Below are 12,116 nucleotides of genomic sequence, written 5' to 3' on the forward strand. Positions count from 1 at the left end.
GTCCACTGGTTTAGATGATTAGGAAAGTTTTCCTTGATAATTTATTGAAAGATGATATCTAGCCCCCCCCCCCTTTTTTGATCTTGGCTTTCAAGTAATCCAGTAATTCTTAAATGATCTTTCCTAAGTCTCTTTTCCATGTCAGTTGTTTTTCTAATGATATGTTTTATATTGTATTCATTTTTAAATTCTTTTGGTTTTGTTTTATTGTTTCTTGATTGCTCATAAAGTCATTAGCTTCCATTTGCTGAATTCTTGTTTTTAAGGAATTATTTTCTTCATTGAGCTTTTATACCTCCTTTCTATTTGGCCAGTTCCACTTTTTAAGGAGATTTTTTCTTCATGAATTTTTGTGCCTCTTTTTACATTTGGCCAGTTATGATTTTCTCCCCAATTTATTTATTTATTTTTAGTTTTTAATATTCATTTCCACAAGATTTGAGTTACAAATTTTTCCCCATCTTTCCCCTACCTCAAACCCCATAATAGCGAGCCTACTGAATACCCATTCCCCCAATCTGTTCTCTGTTACATCCTCCCTCACCCCGCCCCAACTTTCTAGTAGGGCAAGATGGATTTCTATACCACAGTGCCTGTATATCTTATTTCCCAGTTGCATGTAAAAAAAGCAGTTTTTAAAACATTTGTTTATAAAACTTTGAGTTCAAGGTTTTTTCCTTCTTCTCTCCTTACCCACCCCCACTGGCAAGATAAGCAATTCAATATAGCTTGTACGTGTGTGGTTATCCAAATCATTTTCCATAGTAGTTATATTGTGAAAGACTAACTATAATTTCCTCCATCGTATCCCTCCCCCTATTTGTTCTATTTTATCCTTTGACCCTGTCCCTTTTCAGAGTGTTTACTTCTGCCTACCCTCTCCCCCAATCTACCTTCCATTCTATCATCCCCCTGTTATCCCCTTCCCTCCTATTTTCCTGAAGAGTAACATACCCAATTGAGTGTGTATGTTATTCTCTCCTTAAGCATATTTCAATGAGAGTAAGGTTGCTCCATTCCCATTTACCTTCCTGCTCTTCCCCTCCATTGTAACAGTTTTCTCTCATCTCTTTAATATGAGATAATTTGACCTAATCTATCTCTCCCTTTCTTTAAGGCATTCTTCTCCTCTTTGGCTTTTTGAGCCTCTTTTGCCGTTTGAGATAGTCTGTTTTTTAAGGTGCTATTTTCTTCAGTCAGGTTGTTGACTCTCTTTTCCTGATTTTCTTGAATCATTCTCATTTCTCTTCCCAATTTTTCCTCCACTTCTCTTACTTGGTTTTGAAAATACTTATTAAGATCCTCTATGGCCTATAACCAGCTTGTATTTTTCTTGGAAGCTTTTGGTGCAAGAATTCTGACTTTGTTGTCTTCCTCCTGTTCCATGCTTTGATCATTTTTATCCCCAAGATAGGAGTGTAAAGTTGGGTTGCTCTGCTTGCTTTGCTTCCTTTGTTTGCTCATGCTGCCACTTAATTACTTGACTTTTTAGCTTTTTGCCACAGTAGGACTCTGCTACCAGACAGGCGAGCTCTATCCCAAATGTTGGGGTCTTCTCAGCTGCCAGAGCTGTTAGTTGGGTGCCCTCTCTGAAGCCTCAATACTCTCTGGTAAGCTGTTCACATACCCTAGGGCCTCCACCCTAGACCACAAACCATATCCAAGCAGGTTAAAGCAAGAGTGATTCCCCCTCAGACTGGTTACTTGGTTCCCCTACGATCTGAAAGCCAGGAGCTAAAACTGCCATGTGGCAGTGGCTGCATGGCCTTGGTGCCTCCCTCAGTGGCTTCTCCCTCCAGTGGATAAAGGCCAGACTGCACTCCTAATCTATCCCCCAAAGTCCACACTGCACTGACCTCTCACTTTGTCCTTAGCATCTATGTGTTGATAAATCTGGAAACCATCACAGCTGCTGGTGATCTGAAGTCTCTCTAGCTGGAAGCTAGTCAGGCCACCCTGAGGTTAAAAACTCTGGCTCAAGCAGGGCTGGGCTCGTCTCCCAGAGGGCTGAGCTGCCTGCTTCCTGCTGGCCTGCCAGGCTCTCCTCAGCAGGAGATTAGGTTCTCTGTGTTGTTTTATGGGTTCTGTAGCTCTAAAGTTTGTCTAGAGTCATTTTTTTTTACCAGAATTGGAGGAGGTGGAAACCGGAGCCCCACAGAAGTCCTGTTTCTACTCAGCCATCTTGATTCCTTCCCTCTATGCTCTTTTTTGATCATGGTTTTCAGGTAGTCCAATACTTTTAAAATTATCTCTTCTGGATCTATTTTCCAGGTCAGTGATTTTTCCAATGAGATATTTCACATTGCCTTCTATTTTATCATTTGTTTTGATCTGTTTTATAGTATCTTTATTTCTAAAAAAGTCATTAGCTTCCATTTGCTCCAATCTAATTTTGAAGAAATTGTTCTCTTCACTGAGTTTTTGAAATTCCTTTTCCAACTGGCAAAGTTGGCTTTTTAAGGTATTCCTTTCCTCTTTGGCTTTTTGAACCTCTTTTGCCATTTGAGTTACTCTATTTTTTAAGGTGTTATTTTATTCAAAAATTTTTTGGGTCTCCTTTAGAGGCTGTTGACTTGCTTTTCATGATTTTCTTGCATCATTCTCATTTCTCTTCCTAATTTTTCCTCCACTTCTCTTATTTGATTTTCAAAATCCTTCTTAAGCTCCTTTGTGACCTGTTAGCCATTCATATTTTTCTTGGAACCTTTTGGTGCAGGAGTTCTGATTTAATTGTCTTTCTCCTGTTCCATGCTTTGATCCTTTTGGCTCCAAAAAAGGAGTCCAAAATCAGATTGCTGTGCTTCCTTTGCTTGTTCATGTTGCAACTCAATTACTTGACTTTTGAGCTTTTTACCACAGTAGAACTCTGCTTCCAGAGAGGAGAACTTTGTCCCAAATCACTGGGTTTTTCTCAGCTGCCAGAGCTGTTAGTTGGGTGCCCTCTCAGAAGCCTCCACTGGCTCTGGCACACTGGTCACACACCCCAGGACCTCCACACAAGACAGGGATCCAGATCCAAGCAGATTAAAGCCAGAGCTATTACGCCTCAGACTGGTTGCTTGGTCTCCCTACGATCTGCAGGCCTGGAGCACCTTAGCTGTTTCTCCCTCTGGGGGGCAGAGGCTGGACCATACTCCCAGACCCCCTGTTCTAACAAAGTCCATACTGACCTCTCACTTTTTCTTTGGCATTTATGGGTTGATAATAATGGAAATCACCACAGCCGCTGGTGATCCACTCTCCAGAAGTCCTTCCAGCCGTGGCTGGTAGTGGCTGCCCTGAGGCTAAAATCAGGAACTCATGTGGGGCTGCACTTGGCTCCCAGCATGCTGCGATGACCTCTTCCTGCCGGCTTGTTGGGCTGTCTTCAGTGGAAAGTTTGTTTCTCTCCGTCACTTTGTGGGTTCTGTAGCCCTAAAGTTTGTTTAGAATCATTTTCTATAGATATCTGAGGTGGTTATGGAGGGGGTATACAGAGTTTTCCTTATTCTATGACACCATATTGGCTTCACCCCCTCTTGGAGACTTTGGATGCATGAGTTTTGACTTTGTTATCTTCTTCTAAGTGTATGTTTTGATCTTCCTAATCACAATATTAAGTTACTATGGTCAGAATTTTCTCCTGTTTGCTCATTTTTCCAATCTATTTCTTGACTTTTAATTCTTTGTTGAAATAGGTCTCTGCCTCCAGGGTGGAGGGCACATTGTCGCAAGCTTCAGGGCTTTTGTGCACCTGTCTTCAGAGATTCTTCTAGGGATCTGTAAGTTTTCATTTCTTCTAAGGATAGGTGTTTCCACCCCTCTCCTGGCCTGTGCTCTGGACTGTGAGTGACCACAAGCACGCTTTTCTATCCTGAAATTATAAGGGAGGTCCCCACTCCATTGTGGCCACCAGCTCTGGTGTGTTAGTACTCCTCCAAACCCTGGGACTGCCACCCAGGACTATGACTTGGATCCAAGAATGGGCAAAGCAACAGAATCCTGCCTCAGTGCTATCAAAGAGATCCCTGTAGGGGCAGAGCCAAGATGGTGGAGTAGAAACAGGACTTCTGCACAGCTCCCACTGCCACCTCTTCCAATACATGTAAAAAATGACTCTAAACAAACTTTAGAGCTCCAGAACCCAAAAAGGAGAGATACTAACCTCCTGCTCAAGACAGTCTGGCAGGCCAGAAGAAAGGGACCAGTGCAGTACTCTGGGAGCAGAGCCCAGCCCCACGTGAGCCTGAGGTTTTAGCCTCAGGGCACCCTGACCAGGCTTGGCTAGAGTGATGTTGGGAGAGTGGGTCATCAGCAGCTGTGGTGATTTCCAGAATTATCAACCAAATAAATGCCAAAGACAAAGTGAAAGGTTTTTGGATGTTGGGAACAGGGAGTCTGGGAGTGTGGTTTGGCCTCTGCCCCCTGGAGGGAGAAGTGACTGAGGCGTGGCAGCCGCTGCCTCGTGGCTTCTTCAGAACTCCTGGCCTGCAGGTCGTAGGGGGACCAAGCATCTGGTCTGAGGGGTAATAGCTCTGGCTTTAACCTACTTGGATCTGGATCCCTGTCCTGGGTGGAGGTACTGGGGGGCAAGTGTGCCAGAGCCAGTGGAGGCTTCTGAGAGGACAACTAACTAATAGCTCTGGCAGCTGAGAAAAAATAATTTGGGATAAAGCTCTCCACTCTCAAAGCAGAGTTATACTGTGGCAAAAGCTCAAGAGTGAAGTGGTTGAGTGGCAATATGATTAAATGGGGAAGCAGGGCAAGCATAGTGGTCCGACTTATTTTGGTTACAAAAAGGATCAAGTCATGGAGCAGGAGGAAGACAACTAAGTCAGAACCCCTTCACCAAAAGGTTCGAAGAAAATTTTGAACTGGTTACAGGCCATGGAAGAGCTTAAGAAGGATTTTGAAAAACAAGTAAGAGAGGTGGAGGAAAAATTGGGAAGAGAAATGAGAATGATACAAGAAAATCATGAAAAGAAAGTCAACAACCTGACTGAAGAAAATAACACCTTAAAAAACAGACTAACTCAAATGGCAAAAGTGGCACAAAAAGCCAAAGAGGAGAAGAATGCCTTAAAGAGTCAAAGTTGCCAGATGGAAAAAGAATCTCAGAAGCTCATTGGTGAGAATCCCTCCTTCAGAATTAGATTGGAGCAAATGGAAGCTAGTGACTTTATGAGAAATCAAGACACTATTAAACAGATCCAAATAAATGAAAAAAGAGAAGGCAATGTGAAATATCTCATTGGAAAAACTACTGACCTGGAAAATAGATTCAGGAGAGAGAATTAAAAAATTATTGGAATACCTGAAAGCCATGATCAAAAAAAAGAATCTAGAAATCACCCTTCAAAAAATAATCAAAGAGTATTGCCCTGATGTTTTAGAACCAGACGGCAAAATAGAGGTTGAAAGAATCTACAGATCACCTCCTGAAAAAGATCCTAAAAAGAAAACTCCTAGGAATATTATAGCCAGGTTCCAGAATTCCCAGATCAAGGAGAAAATATTACAAGCAGCCAGGAAGAAACAATTTGAATATTGTGGAAACACAATCAAGATAACACAGCATCTGGCAGCTTCTACATTGAAGGATTGAAGGGCTTGGAATATGATATTTCAGGGGTCAAAGGAGCTAGGATTAAAACCAAGAATCACTTATCCAATAAAACTGAGTATCATGTTTCAGGGGAAAATATAGTCTTTCAGTGGAATAGAGGACTTTTAATCATTCATGATGAAAAAAACAGAATTAATTAGAAAATTTGACATTCAGATACAAGAAGCAAGAGAAGTGTGAGAAGGTATATGGGAAAAAAATCATAAGGAACTTATCAAAGTTGAACTATTACATTCCTACATGGAATGTACATTCCTACATGAAACTTTTCTCTGTATGAGAATAGTTGAATGGAATATATCTGTGTGTATATGTGTGTGTGCATATATATATATATGTCTATATAGGAGGATATATGGGTGTATGAGTACATATGTGAATGTGTGTATGTATGTGTACCTGTATATATAGACAGAGGGCACAGGACCAATTGAATAGGAAGGGATGATACTTATAAGGTGAAATTGAGAGGTGAGAGAGGAATATAAAGAGAAGAGATTGGGAGACACAGAATGGGGTAAATTATCTCATATACAAGAGACAAGGGAAAACTGTTACAATGGAGGGGAAGAACAGGAAGGCAAAAAGGAATGAGTCAACCTTACTCTCATTGAATATGGCTTAGGGACGGAATGACATACACACTAAATAGGGTATCTCACCCTACAGGAGAGTAGGGGGTAAGGGAATGAGAGGGTGGATGATGGAGGGGAGGGATGATAGAGGGGAGGGCATGTTGGAGGGGAGGGAAATTGGATGCGCACACTTTTTTAAAGGGACAGGGTCAGAGCAGAGAATAGAACAAGTGGGCGGCAGGATAGGATGGAGGGAAATATAGTCAGTCTTTCACAATATATCCACTATGGAAAGGTTTTGAATAGCTACACATGTACAACCTATATTGAATTGTTTATCTTCCCAGTAAGGGTGGGTGAGGAGGAAGGAAGGGAAAGAATATGGAATTCAATATTTTAAAATCAAATGTTTAATATATATATATATATATATATATATAAATTTTTTTTTACACGCAACTGGAAAATGAGACATACAGGCACTGGGGCATAGAGATCCATCTTGCCCTACTGTCTTCAGGGATTAAATATAAAGTTCTCCCTTTGCAATTTACAGCCTTTTATAACTTGATTGTTTCATATTTTTGCAATTTTCTTATATTTTACCTTCTTCCATGTACTCTAAAACCCAGCCACTGTGAACTATTTTTAATTTCTCTCCTATGACACTTCATCTCCTGTCTCTGTACTTTTGTGGTGGCTGTCCCCCACATCTTCAGTGCTCTCCCTCTTTGTCTCTGCCTCTTAGCTTCTGCGGCTTCCTTCAAGACTCAGTGTAGATCCAGTCTTCTGCAGGAGGCATTTCTAACTTCCCCTCTCTAGCTGTTAGCACCTCCCACTTGAGATTCCATCTCATTTGATGTGTAGATATTTTTCTGCGTACTTATTTACATGTTGTCTGCTCCATTAAATGTGAACTCCTTTAGGGGCAGCAGCTGCTTTTACCTTTCTCTTTACTTCCAGTGCTCAGCCCGGTGCCTTGCACACTGGAAGCACCTCATAGTTACCTTTTGATTCACTGATAAACAAGAAATACAGAACCATCTTCCATGGGCTGATTGAGCTTCAGTAACACCCCAATGATGTGACATTCTTTCAAGAATGGCAAACCTAATAATACAAGAAGGAAAAAGCTCTCTGCTTAGAACATGGAGATATGGGTAGCAATTTCTTCATGGCTGGAGGCATATCCTCTTGCCAAGGATACAGTTCATGACATGTTGGCTTCAAATTGACCTCTTTTGCTATAACAGTGAGAAGCCCTGAAACAAATAATTTAATTGATGTCCTGCTAAATTAGATACTGCTCAGACCCATAAACACTTGGTCCTGGCCTCTCTATAGCATTTAAGTGGAGGCAAGATGGTATGATGCAAAAGCCAAGTCAAGTCATAACAAAACTCCCTGGAATGGAAACCAGGTGACTTGACTTCTTTTTTTCTGTCTCTTTCTACCCATATAATCCTGGACAAATCACTTACACTCTCTGGGCTTCGGTTTCCTCTTGAAGTTAAGAGGATTGAACTAAATGGCATTTTTTATCTCTTCTAATTCTTCTTAAATATTCTGTGTCTATGATTCTGTGCTGGTAGTCCACACAAGGTTCTATGGGGTCTTTACTTCACGGAAGATACATCTCATTTGTGAGCCCTAGAAGTATTCTTACTACCATTTTAAAGTGCACCATTGGGGTGGCCAGGTAGCACAGCGAGTAAGAGCACCGGCCCCAGAATCGGGATGACCTGGGATCGAATCCGGACTTAGACACTTAGCACTTACCCAGAAACACCTGGCTGTGTAACCTTGAGCAAGTTACTTAACCCCAGTTGCTTAGGGGCGGCCAGGTAGCTCAGTGAGTAAGAGCACCAGCCCCAGAGTTGGGATGATCTGGGATCAAATCCCAGCTCTGATACTTAGTACCACACCCAGAAATAACAGGCTGTGTAACCTTGAGCAAGTTACTTGACCCCAATTGCTTTAAAAAAATAAAAAATAAAGTATACCATCATTGACCTTTGCATGTAGGGTAAAAGAAATTTGAGTACTGGGTTTGTCTCCCACCTTTGCCTCTGCATTCTAAAGCAAGTTATTTAATGTTTGTGGGCCTCAGTATCTTCCTCTGTAAAGTGAGTAGCCTGGACTAGATGACCTTGAAGGTCCTTTCTGCCTCTAACATTAGGCCCCTATGGCAAGGACAGCTTCCATTCCATTAAAGAAAAAACATTTATTAAATCATTGCTATGTGCAAGGGACTCTTCAGGTACTGAGGATTCAAAGAAATGCAATGAAAATTCTTTTACTTTTAAGGAGGCTATATTCTCCTGGCTAGCCACTTGAGGCCTGAACCAGCCTGCACACTCATTTTCAAAGGAAAATTTTCCTTCTAGATATATAGGCAAGTTGGATGTTAGGAAATAACTCTTCTGTAGGCTTCATGTGAACCACCATGAAGGCTGAAGGCTCATAGTTTGATTTGGCTTTTTCATTCAGACAAAATATCTCTGCAGTCACTGTGAGGGTGGATGGTACTTTTTCAGTGTTCATTCTGGTCAGCACAATTTACTTTTTCTGCCAGAGAAAATACAAGACAAAATCTGAGATTTGTGAAAAAGTCCCTGTATCTAATAATAGCCAAATATTTCTGCTTGGTTGTGATGAATAATCTGAATACTACAAAAACTTAATTGAGCGTAAGAGAGGGCAGAAAGCAACAATTGCTAGAGGGTCTGTTGGGAATAGATTCTTCTCCAAACTAACTGTGTGAACTTGGGAAAGTTGCTTACTTCTTCCAGGCAGCAGAGATGCTAAATCAGAGATGAGTTGTCAATCTACATTGCTGAAGATTTCCTACTGGGAGACCTTCACATAGATGAGAACTCACAGGTCTTGCCCTATAAAAATTTTTAAAAAGTGGTAGAGGCATGGGGGAAGGAGTAGCCTTAGATGACTGCCAACTGTTGTTTGTGAGAAAATGATTACTTCTGTGTGTTTCAGGTTATATTTGAGTCGGTATCTTTGAAGGGCCATCCTGGCTACATAGCAGTGGATGAAGTTCGGGTCCTTGCTCATCCGTGCCGTAAGTACCTTGATCCAGTAGCAAAAATGCTGGGTCTGAAGACCCTGGCTTTGAATCCCAGCTCTAACATTTCCTGCCTTTCTGACCTTGGGAAAGTCAATTAACTTCTCTGGGCCTCAGTTTCCTCATCAGCAGAACTGAGTGGGTTGGATTGAATAACCTCTCAAGTCTCTCCCAGTTTGGTATCTGTGACCCTACAGTTTCTAATTTTCCTGTCAATTGGTCCTTCCCTGAGCTAGGCTTCACAGTTCAGTTCAGCTGGTCTCCCATTCACCTGTTTAACAAATATTGAATATTTTTTTTCTTCTTTATTCTTTGATAACACTTCTGTACCCACGGCAATCAGCCCAAAATAAATCCCCCATTTTGCCAGGCTGTGTAACAGACAACCCCTATGTGAATCTGCAGATAGTGCCAAAACATCTCCACTCAAATCTGACTCCATTATTAAGGGAATAGAAAACCCTGATTGTTTATTAGTGTGATTCAGAGAACTGAAGCAGAAGAATTAAAGGGCTCTGGATAGAATCACATGTAATTGTTTCAGAAAGAAAAAAAAAAAAGAAACCCTACCAGCAACTCTTAGGGAATGAACTGTATGTTCACTCACAGGGAAAAGGGGGCCTCGAGCTATTAATTCTTGGAAAATAATTTTAAATCCACTCATCAGCTCTTATGGAGGCATTCTGAAAGATCTGTCATCATTGGCTCTTGTTGCCGAGCATTAGAGTGTTACTGTTCTCTGCTCTCCCTGTCTGTGTTTCATACAGTTCTGTCCCAGTTGCCTGTTTCCTGATAGGCATTTGAATGCATCTCAGCAGTGCTCTACAGGATGGGCACATATTGAGTGTCTGTGAAAGAAGATGCTATAGGATTAGTGACATAGGTTATGCCTGCTTGGTGTCTGTGCTATGCTGTAGGGTGTCTGCCACATTCCACGTCTGTTTTCTAGGACCCACTCATATTCCTCCCTCACCCCCCGCCCCTGAAAGGCCATTATGCAGAAATGAACAAAAACATGTTGTATATTGCTGGGACTTGCCACTGATCAGTCTGAACCCCTCTGTGTGGGAATGGGCCTTACCCATAGCCAGGGCAACAGCAGGGTGAAGCCCGAGTGCCAGGTACTAGTAATGGCTTTCTCCTGGTACTAGTAATGTCTAGTAATGGCTTTCTCCTGGTAGAATGGAAACGTCCTGAGGGCACAAACTGCTTCTTTTTATTTTTGTATGCTCAGTGCTTAATTTTTAATAGATGATTTAGTAGGTAATTAATAAACTAATCTTTAATGGATGTTAAGTAGATGATCAACAAATGCTTATTGAAATGAATTTAATTAGTTTGTTTTTCTAGTTCAGCGTTCTTAACCAGGGATCTAAGAGGTTCAAAGAGAGATTTCAAGAGAGAACTTGGAAGGGGAAAAAAAAATCACATCTTTATTTCAGTATATTGATTTCCTCTTAATCCCATATATTTACTTTTATGCATTTTAAAACTCTTATTCTAAGGTTTCATTAGCCTGTCAAAGGGGTCCATAATACAAAAGGCTAAGAACCTATATTCTAGATTCAGTAGCTGTAACCTCTCCCCTCTAAGAAAGCTCAGTGGTAAGGTACTGGCCTGAGGGCTAGGGGTATATGCCTCTCAACTCTGACTTCAGGTAAAATCAATAGTTTGGGAGGTAAGTGTGCAATGGGCTTTAAGGATTATCTCAGCTTCCTCTCCACTGGTAAAGAACTAGATTCCACACGAGTGGAATGACCATGAGGCAATTACCATGCAAATGGTTTATGAGATGTAACTAGAGAAAACATGATCCTATCTGTGTGCCTGCATAATGCAAAGCCACCCTATTAATGCACCACTCAGGCTTACACATAAAATATAGAAAAAATGAAAGGGTACTATTATGGTGTCTGCAATTCTCATACCTTTTAACAGAATGATAGAAACCTAAAATGGAACCTTTGATAATATATCACATAGGGGCACCTGGACTGTTTCAACTCAAACCCCTTCCTGAGATCTAGAACCAGGGACTTGTGCCCAATACAGGCCTTGGTATCCTCTTACACATTCATGAGTTTGGAGTTTGGGGGGAGGAACCATTAAAACAAGCTGGCCACACCATTGATGTTGCTGCCTCCTGGAATTTGTAGTACTGATGGTGAGCAGAAACAGCTCTCTGTCTTCCCATGGCCAGTCCTACGGGGAGCTCAAAGGGATCCTAGTGCTTGGAGAACAGTAGGAATGTGCTTGCTCCATGAGAAGGAGTGCTTCAATAATTCAGCCACTCCTTTTCCTCTGAAGATCCTCTGGCAGAAAGTTTCAAGCTCTGAAAGCCATGGAGCCCATGAGAGAAATAGAAAAGGGATTTCCTTTTTTCTCCCCTCTCTTTTACCCCCTCTTCGGCCTCTTTATTTTCTTGCCCTTCTCTAACTAAAATTCTTTTATGTGGCAACAAGCTAGAGAAAACTTGACCCTGGGCAGAAAACACACCTGCTGAATTTTAACACAACATGAACAGTTACGAGAAAAGCACAGTGCTGGTGGGGGCATATCACAGATAGGGGAAAGCATCCTAGCACATGCAAGCTGGAAGGCCTGTTCTACTAAGAACAATGCAGCCAAATGTGTGGGCCAGTTTCAGTGATGCTGACAGAAGGTCTCAGTGGACTGTGCTTAGGATCCCAGATAGCTTGGGAAATAAAATAATGTCCATATATTTCTTCATACTGAGTAGATATTGGTTTCCCCATTCTCCCCAACCCTCTGACAACACACATTCACCTCTCCACCCTCTTTCTGTTACACACACACACACACACACACACACACACACACACACACACACACACAC

At 41.6% G+C, this 12,116-nt stretch overlaps 1 protein-coding gene across 3 annotated transcripts in view; it reads left to right on the forward strand.

Annotated features, from left to right (window-relative positions):
* PTPRT (protein tyrosine phosphatase receptor type T) overlaps positions 1-12,116 on the forward strand; it is a 1,346,273-nt gene that overhangs the window by 517,492 nt on the left and 816,665 nt on the right. For all 3 annotated transcript variants that reach the window (XM_069077714.1, XM_069077712.1, XM_069077713.1), the window contains exon 4: positions 9,175-9,256. In XM_069077714.1, the coding sequence (XP_068933815.1) occupies positions 9,175-9,256 (82 nt within the window). The remainder of the gene's footprint in view (positions 1-9,174; positions 9,257-12,116) is intronic.

This window comes from Petaurus breviceps, unplaced genomic scaffold, assembly GCF_028583685.1.
Source record: "Petaurus breviceps papuanus isolate PSGF00001 unplaced genomic scaffold, PetGlider_PUasm1.0 90994, whole genome shotgun sequence".
In the NCBI taxonomy this organism is placed as follows: Eukaryota; Metazoa; Chordata; class Mammalia; order Diprotodontia; family Petauridae; genus Petaurus; species Petaurus breviceps.